This window comes from Nelumbo nucifera, chromosome 1 (genome assembly GCF_055504915.1).
Source record: "Nelumbo nucifera cultivar China Antique chromosome 1, China Antique-T2T, whole genome shotgun sequence".
NCBI classification, from domain to species: Eukaryota; Viridiplantae; Streptophyta; class Magnoliopsida; order Proteales; family Nelumbonaceae; genus Nelumbo; species Nelumbo nucifera.
Genome location: NC_142649.1, coordinates 66186711 through 66203633, shown reverse-complemented (window position 1 = coordinate 66203633; position 16923 = coordinate 66186711). Strand labels below are relative to the sequence as shown.

At 38.9% G+C, this 16923-nt stretch overlaps 1 protein-coding gene and 1 pseudogene across 1 annotated transcript in view; one reads left to right on the top strand and one right to left on the bottom strand.

Annotated features, from left to right (window-relative positions):
* The window catches only part of LOC104594181 (glycerophosphodiester phosphodiesterase GDPDL3-like), a 43633-nt gene extending 30777 nt beyond the window's left edge, over positions 1-12856 (top strand). The window contains exons 7-9 of the mRNA XM_010254363.3: positions 10972-11108; positions 11631-12114; positions 12308-12856. Coding sequence (XP_010252665.1) covers positions 10972-11108; positions 11631-12114; positions 12308-12603 — 917 coding nt within the window. The 3' untranslated portion in view covers positions 12604-12856. The remainder of the gene's footprint in view (positions 1-10971; positions 11109-11630; positions 12115-12307) is intronic.
* Positions 12857-14301: 1445 nt separating this feature from the next.
* On the bottom strand, positions 14302-15764 carry LOC148803364 (UDP-glycosyltransferase 92A1 pseudogene; annotated as a pseudogene).
* Between the last annotated feature and the right edge of the window lie 1159 nt (positions 15765-16923).

The window sequence follows — 16923 nt, the reverse complement described above, 5'->3', positions numbered from 1 at the left end:
GAGCAATACCTCCTAGGGTTGGTAGTTTTTGTTGGGAAGCCTATCTGGAAAGAATTAACACTGGTGATCTACTCCAAAAGAAGAGACCCAATACTTGTTTGTCACCTCAGTGGTGTGTTCTATGTAAAGCGGATGGGGAGACTAGTTTTCACCTACTGGTGTCTTGCCACTTTGCGAGGTCAATTTGGGATTGGGCTTCCTCCTTATTTGGACGCAGTTGGAATCCCCCATCAGACTTGCAGGGCCTTTTCTCCCCCACCTTTTTCAGGTGGCGGATAAAAAGGGGAAGGATAATGTGGAGAGGACTAAGGGCTGCAGTATGTTGGACATTGTGGGAGGAAAGAAACTCTAGGATATTCTCAGAAATCCAAAGAGGAGCAGCAGATTTGAAGGCTATCATACATATTAGGGCGGTACAGTGGCTGAAATATTTGAAACTATTCACAGATTACACTGTGGATGACATGTTGAGGAAGTGGGGTGAAATTGCAAATTGCACACAGACCAAATCAGTAATAAAAGTGGTTTGGACTCCCCCACCTAGAGGATTCTTGAAATTAAACTTTGATGGATGCAGTAGGGGAAATCTAGGGCAATTGGGGATTGGAGGTGTTTTTAGGGACGGAAATGGGGTCATCTCTGCCATGTTCTCAGACCCAATTGGAGTGGGTAACTCCCTTAGAGCTGAGATCCTTGCAGTTATGGAAGGGGTCCGGAAAGCTAAGGAGTTGAACATCAAGAAACTCATAATTGAAGGGGATTCAGAGGTGGTGATAGGATGGCTGACTAAAGATCAAAATGGTTTATGGAAGTACAATCAGAGGAGGAAATTCATGTGGCTGGTGCGGGAGATGGAAGTTAAGACATGTTGGGTTAAAAGATCGGCTAATTCCCTAGCTGACGGTTTAGCTAAACAAGGGGCAGAAAGGGATTCACTGTTTTGGGCTAAGCTGTAAATTTAGTGTATTCTGTATTCTTTTCTCTTTTTCTTCTTTTTTCTTTCTTTTATGAGGCTCTTAGTGACTCTTGGAAGATAAGTGTGTTTGTCTTCCTCCTGTAAATTTTCTACAGATGATTAATGAAAGTGTTATTGATCAAAAAAAAAAAAAAACCTCCCAGCAGAACATAGTAATTTTAGGAGGTACAGGTTTAGACCAAATCTCCTTAGCTGGGAATCCCACTTGTCCTGAGGGAGAGCAAAGGGACTTGAAAAAGGAAGCACATGTGAAGTAACCTTTTGGGTTTGGAGACCAAAGTCTCACATCAGAATTGGAAAGGTCTAGAAAAACACTTTCAAGCAATGACAACAGGTTTGAAACATAAGATAGTTCATGATCCCTCAAATCCCTACGAAACCCAGTCCCAACTCAAAGAAGATGGAGAGTTAGGTGATGGGAGAAAATGAGAAATTGTTTTACCCTTGTAACAAGAAATGGAATAGAGAGAGAAGGGAAGTTGTCCTTAAGGGCAGAATTGCCTACCCAGATGTCTTCCCAGAACAAAACAAAAGTACCAGAATTGACATCATACCTGATACAGCTGAGGAAAGGAGGAAGAATACTCTGAATTGCTTTCCAGGGAGTTGCCAGAGTGGCTCGACGCGATACACCAGCATCCCATCCATTGCCCAAACTGCCATGTATGCTAGCTATCACCTCATGCCAATGTCTCTCCTGTTCTAAGGGCCATCTCCACAACCCTTTTCCTAGGAGTGTTTTATTCTTCAAAACTAAATTCCCCAGTCCCAATCCACCTTCCTCTTTCCTCCTACACACTATTCCCCAATTTATTAAGTGATCATTTTTTTCCTCCCCTGGCTCCCACAGAAAATTTCTCATTAATTTCTCTAGTTTCTTGGCTTCCTTGATCGGAATCCTAAACACAGAGAAATAATAAATCGGCAGATTTGCTAAGGAAGCTCTCAATAAGGTAACTCTACCCCCTGAAGAAATATAGTTCCTTTCCACGGGGCTAGCCTTTTCTCAAACTTTTCTAAAACTGGGGCCCGAAATGTGCTCTCCTTAGGTTTGGCTCCAAGGGGAAGACCTAAATACTATAAAGGCCAATAGGAAATAAGACAACATAAAGACTCAACCACCGACTCAAGGGTCTTCTCATCCAGATTCACTCCCACCACACAGCTCTTTTCCAAATTTATTTTCAGATTTGATACTCTCTCAAAGCACTCTATCAAAGACTTGAGATTACTTACTATTCCCCTATCACCCCCTTCACAAAAGATTATTAGGTTATCAACAAACTGTAAATGGGTCACCCTAATCCCGTTCCTTCCTATCCTCCAGCCTCTCACTACACCTTCCCTGTCTACCTTCGAGATCAAGCTAATAAAGACATCTGCAACTAGGGTAAAAAGAAAAGGGGAAAGGGCGTCACCTTGCCTTAAACCTCTAAGAGCTGGGAAAAAATCCTTGACTACCCCATTAACCAAGACCGAAAAATGGCAAGAACTTATGCATCCCTTTATCCAATTACACCATCTGACTCCAAACCCACAACACCCTAGGATTTCTAGTAATAAGCTCCAATCCACTAGATCATAGGCCTTTTCTAAGTCCAGCTTACAAACAAACCCTTGCTTTTCGGGCTTTCTCATCTCCTCCACACATTCATTCGCTATTAGAATCTGATATGTTATTTGTCTCCCTTGCACGAAAGCTCCCTGTGCTTGACTAATGATGGAGGGTAGCACTACTTTAATCCTCAAGGATAACACTTTAGCCAGGATTTTGTAAATGCTAGTCACCAAACGGCCTAAAATCTTTAGGGTTTTTTGCTTCTTTTCTCTTAGGGATTAGAGCTATGAAAGTGGCATTAACTCTAGGGCGTACTTTGCTATTAACTTCAAATTCCTTAAACACAACACAATGGTCTTCTCTTACCACATTCTAGCAATCTTGATAGAAAGCCATGGTGAAGCCATCTGGTCCAGGGGCTTTGGATCTATCCATTGAAAACACTGCATGCTAATTTCCTCTTCTTCAAAACTCCTCTCTAACTATCTTGCTTGCTCTTCAGACAGCCTGGGCCAATTTAGACCTTCCAACCTTAGTCTATTGTTCAGAGGCTTCCCTGCAATTGATTTACAATGATCTACCAACACTTTTGCTATCTCATCTTGATTTGTGATTTCCTCCCCATCCACTTCTAATTTGGCCACATAATTTTTTCTTCTCCTCCCATTAGCCAACGCATGAAAAAATTTTGTATTACCGTCCCCTTCTTTGATCCATTTGTGTCTTGACTTTTGCCTCCATGAGATCTCTTCTCTAAGGAGCACTTCTTCCAATTCCTTTTTTAACCTACTTCTCAACAACCTTTCTTGCTCATTCATTCCTCCCTAGGATTCTTTGGAGTCTAGTTCATCAATCCTAGACATCAAAGAATTCTTTTGGTCTTCTACCCTTCTAAAATGCTCCTGATTCCACTCTTTAATTCTTGCTCTTAGTATCTTTAACTTTTTGTGGAACCTTACACATTTCCACTTAACCCCTCTCAAATCTTCATTCCACCACTCCCTGGCCTTTCGTTCAAAATCTGGATGGGTTAGTCACATGTTCTCAAACCTAAAAGGTCGAGGGCCAAAGCCTAGAACATCTTGACCTAATAGTATAGGGCAATGATCAGATGTTACTCTAGGAAGGGTTTTAGCCACCAAATTCCTCCAATGATCCTCCCACTCTACATTAAAAAGGAATCTATCAAGTTTAGAGCAAAGGGGTTTTCTTGGAAATTTGACCAAGTAAAGTTAGCTCGTAGAAAGGGTAATTCCTTTAGCCCACAGGTGTTGATTAATTCATTAAAATTTCTCATACTTGTGGTAACCGATCTTTGGGGGTTATTTGATTCATTGCAAAACTTGATTACATTGAAATCCCCCCCCCCCCCCCAACACCATGGGCCATCCCACAAGCCTTCATAGACATTCGTTAACACCCAAATGAAACCATCTTCCACATTTCTGAATTTTAAAGATACAGAGAATCTCCTTATAACTTCTTCCACTGATTCTACAACATCCTCTCTCCACAAAGTCACTATCCCTCCCGAGGCTCCCCATGAGGGAGCTAAGGTCTAGCACACTCCTCTTGATTTCCACACACTCCTGACCCATCTTCTATCCAAATTTGCCAACTTAGTTTCCTGTAACATGACTATATCCGGCTTCTCTCTCCTCAGCAGGTCTTTGATTGCCCTTCTCCTTCTTGCACTCCCTAACCCTCTCACATTCCAGCTGATGATTTTCATAATAAGACTCCTTTCATCCGCCCCTTACAAACCCGGTTCCATCTCACAAAGAGCCCTTCCTTTTCTCTCCCCTTTCACTAAACTCAATATCACCTTCTATATCTGACAACAGTTTCTCCACTTCTGATCTCTTTTTCTTCTTCCTTCTCACATTCCCCTCTAACTTTTTAGCCGACCCATTGCCTATACTTACTCACCCCCCCCCCCTAGCCTAGAACATCTGTTACTCTCCTTATTCTGAGGAGTTGCATCAAGATCCCTACCATCTAACCCCTCCTCCTTTGCTTTATACTCCTCCAATAACTCACAAATTAGCTCCCAAATTTTTTCTAACTCCCGCTTCTTCTTCATCTCCACCTCCCCCTCTCTTCTTTCACCTTCACCAATGCTAAGTTCTCTGTTTTCCTCCTCACCTAAAACTTCCTCTCGGGGTGCTGGTGTATCTGTTTCAACCACAAGAAGAGCATCAGTAACAGAAACTGAATTGACAATAGTACCTTCATTGTTAGGAGCCAAATGAAACTCTTTCAGAGGACCAGAACCAGCATCGGGATGCAAGTCTAAATCTGTCTCCTGAGTTCTGATCTGCTTAGAAGAATTATCATAGGATATCAGCAACTTGTCAACTTCCGCATCTGAGTTAGTCTTCCACTGCTGTCTGGCTATAGGCGATACATCACAGTGCATTCCGGTAGAGTCTTTCCCTTCCAAACCCATAACCTGTTCTTCCTGTGCTACTGAGTTGATCTCCCTTGCCAGTGTAGACAGAATCTGGGTCCCAACCGTAGCTATCTTCTGCCGTTCCATCGAAAACTTCAAACCTCCCTCAAAACTCTGATAATCACCTCCCTCCTCCTCCAGGAACAATACTTCCGTTCCAAGGTTCTCTTCTTCAGCAATGTCCTTTGATCTGCTAAGATTGATGCTGCCTAGACTTTCAGAATCATCCGATTCAGTATCGCTGAAATCTTCAAACTGAGAGAACTCCCTCTTTCTTTCCTCTAACTCCCTTCGCTTAAGGTACCTTGGATTTCGTTTTCCAGGCGAGGACTGCTCTAATCTTGCTGCCGGAACCCATTGTTTCGAATCTCCATCGCGCGCCAAGTTCAGTCTCCCTGTTGCGCGATTCGTTGCACTCGAAGAGGAAGAATCGAAGGCACATGGTTGGTCATGTGCCGTTTAAGTTAACATCTTTTGGGTTGGGCCCCTGAACTGGGCTTCCTGTCTTACCCGCCTTAGATGGGCCTGATTTTTGCAGCCCAGGTACAACCTCCGCCCCTGAGAATTTAGGGCCTTCTTTAAATTGCCCAAAGCCCATTGGGCCTTTACTAACACTCGGCCCTTGCTTATAAGTCTGCAGCTTCATGAGATTTTTAAGAAAGTCACGCACATCCAGCCCAAGGCCCGGTTTGGTTTTATCAGGCCTGGGTTTGGTTCCTCCCTGAACCAACCCCTTCTTGTTTAAAACAGGCAAATTGGCGCCTATTACCACCTGTGCAAAGGACCTGCCGCCCCCCAGATTGTTTCCTGCTTCTACACGCAAAAGACCCTCCCCCTGAAACCTACCTTTTTGTTTCTCCAGCCTTTGTTTATCCATTTTAGTGAAAGAGCTATTCTTGTTTGAACCATCCAATCCTTTATTGCCACGCAGTTCTTCTTCTTCAACCTTCTCATCTCCCTCCCTACGAGCCTCTTTCCAAAGCACAGTTTCAATGGATGAAGCCAGCCATACTGAGTAAAATTTTCCTTCAACTCGCACCTCTATCTTCCGAGGAATCTCCTCAGGTTTTACTCCATTCAATAAGATGGAAGCTGAAAAGAGATCTCCCCAAAAAACACCTCCTAATGATCCTCCGCACATCAAAGCAATGGCTTCAGCAATTTCTTGCTTCCACAAGTGAAAGGGAAGGCCTAAAAGACGCACCAGTACTCCATCTTCAACAAAGAGATCCTTGGAGTTTGACCCTGGACACCATCTTGATAATGTGAGATTCCCAAGTTCAGCTTGGATATTGAGAGCCTCAACTTCTACTCTATTCTCAAACAAATCCAGCAAAGCCTTGTCTTTCTCAAATGGTGTTAAAATAAATGTGTTTTTCAATTTCAAGCATGCTGTTAACACATCTGCAACTTTCCTCCAATCTAAAATGTGAACTGAAGCTTTAACTATCAGTTTATTTTCCCAATCTCCTCTCTGTAAGTTTACTCCCAATCTGTGTTTACCTGCCCCAGCTGTCACTATGAGAGTCTCTTGCTTATTATTGTTCTCCAGACTATTAGAACTGCTTTTCTTCCTTCTTTCTGTTACTTATCTTTTAGCACCCAACCGTTGCAGCAGTTCACATAATACTCCATGAACTGCCTTCCAGCCCTGATTTTTCCTTCCCTCTGGGAAGCAGACCATCTGCTTCCTACCCTTGCCAAAAAATTCTGTCAAAGAAATGAAGAAGCCTTTGGTGTTTCTCTTACACTCTACTACAAACCTTCTTCCAGTTTTTGAGAGATACTCTTTCCAGCTATTTTTTTTTGCCTTTGTTACTTGCATCTTTCACAAACTCCTTAAGCCCTTCAATCACCTTCAGACCTTCTAACAACACCAGCCCTTTCTTTGCTTCCCTGATTTTCAAGCTTAGTTGACCATTTAATCTAAGCTCCTCAAAAAGAAACTCCTTTGCTTCAATCTTCATGTATTTTTTCCATCGGCCTACCTCCACGAACTCTCCCATGTTCTCACTTGACACTAGAATGTCTGAATAACCAAGTTTCCCAAAGATAACCGAATTTTACATGAGCAAATGTTTGAATTCCGCACTCACCCTAGGGTGGAGATGTGGGTTTCTCATAAGCCATTCTGTACTATGGACTTATGAAAATCTATGCTAATTATTCCACATGATAAGTGGTATGGTACCACCTAGGGAGGAGAATGAAGGTTAAGGACCCTTGATAGGAGTCTATTAATGAGATGAACAAATATCTCAATAGCATCACCTCAGAAACGAGTGGGAACATGAGTCTGGAACAATAAACCTCAAGCAACTTCAAGCACATGCCTGTTCTTCCTTTAAGTCACCCTATTACTAAGCAACTTCAAGCACATGCCCAGATCTCATTATCTTAACTCTTTTCTCAAACTGTCTCTACCAAATTCATGAAGTTTTGAACAATCATAGGAACTTCATCTTGACTTTTCATCAAGTAGAGCCATGTATACCGACTGTAGTCATTAATGAAGAGGATGAAGTATTTATACCCACCCATGCAAGGGATAGCATATGGGACCCAACATCAGTATGGATCAAATGGAAAGCAACATTACTTTTTTACTGTTCGCAAAATACGTGGTTCTACATTGTTTATAGATGCCAAACTTCGCATTCAAAATTCAACTTTGACATAGAGTCAAACAAGTTTGGAAACAAAAGTTTTACAAAATTGACAGACATATGACCAAGGCGACAATGCCATAATTTCAAAACTCATTTTCTCATTTGAACAAAACTTAGTCTAGCTTGATTATCCATGCTTTGAAAGTCCATCCAAGAGGTAGACTCCATCAACTTCATGCCCACTTCCAATCATCTTCCCCGTGCTTAGGTCTTGAAAAACACAATGGTTAGGAAAAAATGCCACTGAGCAATTATGTGATTTTGTAAGAGAATTAATAGACAACAAATTTTTATGTAGCCGGGGCACATGAAGAACAGTTCCAAGAAAAAGGTTGAGTGAGTTTGACTTCACCCTGACTCGAAATGGGGGCCTGAGATCCATCAGCAATAGTAATCTTGCCCTTCCCCGGGGTTAACTTATATGAGGTAAAATGTGTAGTACCTATCTTGGCATATGAACTAGATAGATTACTAGGTCTAGAACCAGATGAGGAAGATGTACCTTTCTTTTTCAGCTGCAACAGTATAATCTTGAGTTTGTCCATTACACCAGAGGAATCAAGCACATTAGAAGGTTGAACATCATTACCAACTATAGCCAAGTGAACATTGCCCTTCTTCCCGGTTTTGTACTTCTCCAATTTTAAATGAGGATTGAGCTTTCAACACTTTTCCTTAATGTGTCTTGGCTTCTTGTAATAATCACAAATAACATCCTCAACCTTCTTAGTAACAGGGTGCTTGCTAATACTTTGCTTGGGTTGAGATGACATAAAGGCAGAGTGATCAATCATAGGAGGTTGTGTCATGGCGATCCTTCGACTTTCTTCCCCTTGTACAAGAGAGTAAGTAGAAGCAAGAGTGACAATGTCTGCACTAAGAATGTGTTGCCTGGTAAAATCAAACTCTAGATTTAAGCCAGCTAAGAAATCAAAGACTCTATTCTCCTCTATGTACTTTCGATACTGCTCATCATCTTTATGGTCCTTCCATACGAGAGCTTTCAAGTGATCCATTTCTTTCCAGATAGACTGTAGAGAAGAGAAATACATAGCAACAGATCTCTCCCCCTGATGCATACTGCAAGCTTCCTTTCGAAGCTGGTACACTCTAGCAGTATTGTTAACTTGGGAATAAGTGGCAACAACCCTATCCCAAATATCCTTGGCCGTTTGAAGAAACATGTAGTTTCGGGCAATATGAGGTTGCACTGAGCAAATCGGCCATGACATAACAAGGGAGTTGTCCAATTCCCACTTTGCAAATTTTGGGTCTTCAAGATTTAGCTTCACCTCCTTTCTTGTGATGAATCCTATTTTACCTCTCCCAATAATGGTATGTTTAGCAGATTGAGACCACTCTAAAAAATTGATTTCATCAAGTTTTGAAAGTAGTTATCATCCCACTGAAAATATCTGCATTTCCTGGGAGCACACTGGAAACCATCTAAACATCCTTAGATGATTCCATATTCTATCAAGACACTTTCTCGTCAACCAAAAGGGACCCCCAATACTTAACCAAATCTACAGACCCAAGAACCAAGGTCACCACACGGTTAAGAGACAAAAGAAGGCCAAGAAACTAGATTGGCAGCAAAATAGAGGGAGAAGAAAAACTCCCAAAAATTACACAGGGCTTAGAAAATTACAGGACCACTTCCCACCATTCCTAAAGTGTAAAACGACCTGAATGGTCTAGGTTTTACAGCAGAATAAGTCATTAAACATTATGTACAAGGCTCGACATCAGACCTGCAATTTCTGTGATTTTCTCCTTGAAAAAACCACTAAAAATCATAGAAGCTTTGAACAAGGACAAGAGTTATACCAAAAATCCTCTAAAATCAGGGCGAATCAAACCATGTAAGATTCATTGACTGCCGCTGACACCTGTACGGATTGCTGACATCATAGAAGAAGAAGAGATGTGTCGAGAGGTGTGTGTGTGAGTTACTGTTCACACCCTCAAAAGTTCTTTATATTTTGAAAAGAGAAAATTACAAGGAAGCCCCTACTTGGGCGCCCAAATACAGAGAGAGTACAAGAGAAGAGGAAAAGACTAAAAATACTCCTGTCTAAGCATTCTCAACAGTATAGATATTAAAGAGGGACAAATAACAATTAGGATGATAGATCAATGGTAGCATGTTATCATACATAAGAAAGAGGTCATAGATTCTGTTCAAGAAAAAAAGAAGTTTGTGGCAATTTAGGTACCTGAGTGGGTAGCTGAAACCCAGTTGGTTTTCAATAGTTCTCACTGGGTTTTGATGGGTTTACCAGTTTTTCAGAAATTTGAAGAACCAAGATATCAAAAAACTGGAATGGATGCCAGTTCCCGGGTTTCACAGTCCAACCATCCGGTCCATGACTTACAACATAGTATCATACCTTTGCATCCATGGCTCCCTACAATTATAGACCTGAGCTTGGTTCTCCAGAGTCTCATAGTATGGTTTAATGGTAAACAACCCTGAATTGCTTCCTATCCATATTCTTGAATTTTGAGTGCTTGTTTGAAGGTGAATCCTGCTAAGATTCCAGTAAGCTTATTTAGGAATCAGCTTCCCATTCATTGTAACCATTTTTTATTGGTCAAAAAAAGGGTTTTGGTTGTTCCTTCTTGTACTACACCCTTAATTTCAACATCATGAAATGTTAGGGTATTTTCCTTTGATCTTTAATACAGTTATTTGTGAGCATGGTTCAAAGTATTAATATGCCCAATACTAAAAAATTGAGTATCAAGCATGTCAGACTCAATGCTTGTTTCTTTTATCATTTCCGTGTGGCAGTCCATTCCATTATTAGATACTGACTTCTAATATTAACATTTCACCCTTATGGTATGCCTTAATTCACAATATATGACGTACCCTGCCCCTGCCACCCCCCCCCCCAAAAAAAAAAAAAAAGAAAAGAAAAGCAATACATTTTGTACAATAGGTATCAATACTTTAAAACCATGTGAGATCTTGCATTCTTCATTTCTTTGTTCTTTCTGATTAATTATGATTATTTTGTTGAAACAAAGTCTGACAAGTTGCTTCCATGTGTAGGGTGACTTCTCAGTCTTTTTTTTAATGTATTTTATTGTTCATAAATCATGTTCCTTTTTTCTTTTAATTTAGGAAAGTGCCTGAGCCCTACACTTTGCCTCTCCACAACCAATTGCCTTGACTACCTTTAGCCCTTTAAAATCTTGATCTTACAACTGCCTATATTTTTTAAAATAAAAATGGTAGAAAAATTGCTGTCTCAACCAAGTATTGAATAATACCTTTTTGATATTGTAAATTTCCTTTTCACTGCAGCGGTTATATCGAACCCATCCAGGGATTTCGCTTTGTATCGGAATCCTGCATATAAATATGCTGGAAGCATCTTCTCATTAAAAGACTTTCTGGCCTTTGCAAAAGACAAGCCACTTTCTGTTTTGATCAGCATAGAGGTCAGTGCATATGGTACAACCTATTTGCTTGTTCTCTTTGAATGAAAGTCATTGCATAAGAGAGATACCCATGCTGAATGTTTACAGGTTATCTTGACTGAAAGGTACAAACACTTTTATGCAAGAGGTTAGGATTATACCTCTTTTGTATGATCTCTCTCTCTCTCTCTTTTCTTTTTTTATTTTGGGCGTAGGGGAGGGTTGAGATCAAATACCCTCCAGAAAATATTTCTGTCCAAATTGATTAGTCATCAAATAGGTTGACTTTAACCAACCACTCCCCCTGAAAAAGAAATGAAAAGAACAAAAAGTTGCAATTCGTTGAATTTTCAGCTAATATGCCCCTTGCTAAGAATGGTTACTTACTGTTATTGCTACTTTCAGTTTTCATCAGATATAGCATTATAGCTCCTGTCATGTGGAAAGTCCCTTTTTTTATGCATATACATCATTCATACCACCAGTTGGGAAGGATGGCCACTTCCCATTCTGGATTATGATATTTGTTTGCTTTACTTGCAGAATGCAGCCTATCTTGCAGAGAGTCTGGGTTTAAGTGTAACAAATGCAGTGATTGATGCTTTAAACCAGTCTGGCTATAATAACCAAACCAATCAGAAGGTTATGATCCAATCCAGTAACAGATCCGTTTTAATCAAGTTCAAGGAGAAAACCAATTACCAGTTGGTCTACAAAATTGATGAAGATATCCGTGATGCTGATGACTCATCAATCAAGGATATCAAGCAATTTGCTCATTCTGTGGCAATCACAAAGGAATCTGTGTTTCCTACAAATCAGCTCTTCCTCACTGGTGCTACCAACATTGTTTCAAAGTTACAATCATCAAACCTAACTGTCTATGTGTATTTATTCAGGAATGAGTTTGTATCTCAAGCATGGGACTTCTTTTCAGACCCAGTTGTTGAGATCAATTCTTTTGTCATGGGAGCTGGGATTGATGGAATCATCACCGACTTCCCAGGGACAGCTACAGCATACAGAAGTAAGTTCTGATCCTACTATATATAGATGTTACTGTGTTTCTGCAACAAATGCAATGCTTCATGTCTTGAAGACAGTATAAATCTATTTCAACAGATATTGTTCCATCTACGTCCTGCTAATTGTAGTCCATTTTATAATTCAACATTTTCAAGTTTAAGATATTGATGTGTTGGTACTCCGTGTTAATGCAGATAACAAATGTTTGAAGATGGGAAAAAATAAACCATATTATATGAACCCTGTTGAGCCTGGTGCTCTCATGCAAGTCATTACTGCCGAATTTTTGCCACCTGCTGAGTCTCCAAACCCTGTCCTGACAGAATCTGATGTGGCAGAGCCACCATTGGCTTCGATTACAAAGAATATAACAACCACTGGGAATGGGACAGTTGCTTCTCCTGAAACTTCACCAAAGTCAAGCGGACATCTACAGAGTACTGCCTGTGTCTTCCTATCATCTTTGGGGATGCTGCTTCTACTTCTTTGAAACCAGGTACTACTACTGTGCCATCCTAAACATCCCCACCAATGCTCCCTGCATCTTCTATCCAGAAACCTGTATCCATCTATTCGATGATTTCGTATTTTATTTTCCCTGATTTCATGCAGTTTTGTTCTTTTATTTTGATGTAATTTTATAATTTTATTAGGTCTTTCCAATGTTTTGAGAATGTATTAGTGATACGCGCCAGAAATGATACTTTATAATCGGTAATATTTAGTGTACATTATTGTAAAAATTACTAGTGGGGACCCGTGTAATGCACGGGCTTTGTTAAGTGAAAGCAAAACAATAGAAATGCATAGGATTGTAATGTTTAAATCATATGATTTATAATCTATACAAAAAAAAAAAAATCAATGTAGCTAATGTAATAAAACGATATAATTCAATAATGCATTGTCTGTGCAAATAAAAAAATATACTTTAAATTCTCCACAATTTTTAGTCATTATCATTATTTTTGGAAGATTATTGATAATTAGTAATTATTTTCACAAAGTACTTTTAATTTCACTAATAAATTCTATAATTTGTTGATTAGTATAAGAAATAGTAAAAATAATTTCATAATTAATGGTTTGATGTTTGGAAATTTATCATATTTTTTGGAAATAATGTTAATCCACTTTTGGTAATTTTCTTGGATAATTTCTGATAAAGTGATAATTATGATAATTTTTGGTAATTAATGGTAATTTTCTGCTAGTTTTAGTAATTTCTTGTAATTATTATATTTTCTAGAAATATTGGTAATTTATTTTTGGTTATTTTCATGGTTAATTTTTGTTCATTTCTATTAATTAATGACAATCTTTGGTTAATTTCTGGTAATTACTATCATTTTTTAAGTTTATTCATAATAAGTACATATGTTCACAAAATATGTTTAATTCCACATTTCCACTAATAAATTCTGTAATTTGTTGATAATTTTTTATTATTGATTAAGTATAAGAAATAGTAAAAATAATTTGATACTAAATGATTATTTTTATTTATGTTGATTTTTGGTAATTTATCATATGTTTTTGGAAATAATGTTAATTCATTTTTGGCAATTTTCTTGGATAATTTCTAGTAATTATGACAATTTTTTGGTAATTATTGGTAATTTTCTGCTAGTTTCTATTAATTTCTAATAATTACTATTATTTTTTATGGTTATTGATGATTAGTATATATTTGTTGGTAATTTTTTATTATGAATTTATTATTGATAATTCATTAAAATTACTTTTAACCTTAAATTATTAATAACATTTTAAGGTTAGAATATAATATTTTTATTATTATTAAAAAATGTTTGTAATTAAAACGATAATAATTATTATTATGTATAATTGAAGAATAATAATTATTATTGATACTTTTAATAATAATAAAAATATTATTAACTGTAATAATATAATTTAATTCTTTATATTATACATATAATAAATTTAATTTAATTGTAACAATAAAAAGTCCCAAAGGCTTAAGTTTTATCTATAATTAAAGTAATAATAATAAAAATAAGAGAAAATTCCCAATAGGTACCTTGTACTTTAGGCCGAGTGCCAATTTAGTACCCAAACTTTAAAACGCGACATTCTAGTACCCGAATTTTCATTTTGCGACAATCTAGTACCTATTGTTAATGGACCGCCAGTTATTAATATCGTGTGACTTCATGTGTGATTTAGGACTTGAAAATGTCAAAATCACCCTTGGACACTGTTCATCATCTTCCTTCTCAAGAAAATGAAAGAGAGGCAAACAACTGCTTCAAGCTCTAGCAAACCTCCAAGCACCGGACAACAAGCATTTTCCACTGGGTTCGCTAATCCAATGTGCACCAACCTACCAAGAACATCCAAGCACAACCCTACTTTCAGCGCGTTGATTGGGCATGTCGGACTAGTTGAAGGTGGAGGATTTGTCCTTGGGAGTTCACTTCCACCTCCAAAAGGTGGTGTAAGACCACCACCACTGCTACCTCCTGAAGGAGGGTTACCAGTGTCAAGTGGGTACGTGGATTACGGAAACACCTGTCTGCAATACATCAGTGGAGATTAACACATTGAACAGAAGAATGAAAATAATACACCCAAGTGTCTTTTGAAAGCTTGAGCCCATAGCTGTTTTATACTCTGTTCTAAATGCCGATCGAGAGCATAACAGAAAATTGGAAAACAAAAGGCTAAATTAAAAAGTAACCTCAACACTGTTTTGTCTTCTCTGCAACTGCTATAGCTCTCTTCTCCACCACTTGATCTGCTTTCCCAATCACACCCTTCACCATTTTCATTTCTCTTAATAAGGATATCCATTTGCTTCATTTAAACTAGAGCTTTGTCTCTGCGACAAAACAATCTCTAAAAAACCATCAAGTGCCTTAACCGAAGACCCCAACTGATCTCCTTTTTTCACTGCAGCTCTTATCTTCTTTGCAGCTTCACTCGCCTTCATCTTCATCTCCTTCCCTTTTTCTCCCTCACCAATCACCAACTTAATTACTCTCCACCTCCCCACTCATGACCCTACCGTCCCACACAAACACCCATCTCCTCTTCATCATCTTCGAATTGTAAGCCTATTCTGCTACCAATGGCCACCTATAATCAGCACCCCTTGGCTCAAGCTCTCCAAAACCGAATTCCATCCACTGGCTAAGAAATGCGCTTGTCAATTTGTGCGAGAGAATCTAGCTGAGGCGCCCATTTTCGCACAACGAGACCTTGTCTATTCTCAGTAACACTTTCTTCGAATCCTTCTGGAAACCATTCCGCCTTAAAACTCACCATTTATATCAAACCCAACAGGTGGCCGAACAACCCAAATGAATGCTTTCCCACTTGACTCAACACCCATAGCTAGTTCCATCATTTGGGTAGCACAGATCGTGTTTTGAGATCCAAACGAGATGTATAGAACCGAACCAGGTGGATGAGAATCCAGCCACTTGATGCAATTCTCTGGTGTGATGCTGGGTTCTTTCCTGCGCGTAAGGAGGATAAATTAGAATTGGTAGGAGAGGGAAGGTTAAGAAGAAATGCTAGAGGTAGTAAAGGTCCAATAGACCAAACTGGAACTCCCGTAAATTTTCTCAATATTTCCAACCCAAAAATCTCCATCTCCTCGGTTGTGTTACACAAGAAGCCATTTTAACCCAAAGAGAGTCGTAGGTCTCTCTAGTAGACAATAGAACAGGGGTCAGTACCATCGGCGGATCTCAGTTTTGGATGAAGCTGTGAGTGATGAAAACAACATGTTTTAGAAGAGCAGAAGAAATTCCAGTGCAGTGTAGTATCCCAAAGAACAACAACAAAAAGCTAATGGTGAGTGAGAAGAAGCAAGTGGAAGTGCTTGAAAAGGTTTCTCCGTTGAAGAGAAGAGGTGAGATGATGAATAGGCGGCACTGTCGGTCTGGTTTTACTATATGGTTGATAAAGAAAATTAGATGACACTTGAAGGCATTTTTGTCTTTTTGCATGTCACTTAACAGCTGGTTAATGTTGGGTACTAAATCGTCGCAAAATGAAAGTTCGGGTACTAGATTGTCGCATTTTAAAGTTTGGGTACTAAATTAGCACTCAGCCTATGGTCTGGTTTTACTATATGGTTGATAAAGAAAATTAGATGACATTTGAAGGGCATTTTTGTCTTTTTGCATCACTTAATGGCTGGTTAGTGTTGGGTACTAAATCGTCGCAAAATGAAAGTTCGGGTACTAGATTGTCGCATTTTAAAGTTTGGGTACTAAATTAACACTCAGCCTAAAGTACAGGGTACCTATCGTGAATTTTCCCTAAAAATAATTATCTGTAATATATTTATTTTAATTATTTGTAATTTTTTTGCTGCAAGGGGCTATTGGCTACACAACGGGGTTAGCCCATTCCCCAAACCCATAACCCCCCCAACCTAGGTGCAGGGGAAATTCAATCAAAAGATGGTTATTTTAATTATCTGTAATTAAAATCATGGTTTTCAAAACCGGACCGGAAAAACCGGGAACCGGTCACCTGACTAGTTTCGTTTTCCCCCAAAAGTGCTTTTTTCCCCAAAACCGTTGATTTTGGTCAGCAAATCGCTGAATCGGCTGGTTAACCGTTCGAACGGTTTTGACCGTTTTCCAATTTTTTTAATTTAAAAATTTTTTTTTGTCAAAACGGGCCGACCGTTCGGGTTGAATGGTTGGACTGTTCGAACCGGTAATCGGACCCCTAACTGGTTCGTTTTTAAAAACCATGATTAAAATATCTTATTATAACCTCAAAGTATTATCACATATATTTTTTTAATTATTTGTAATTAAAATAG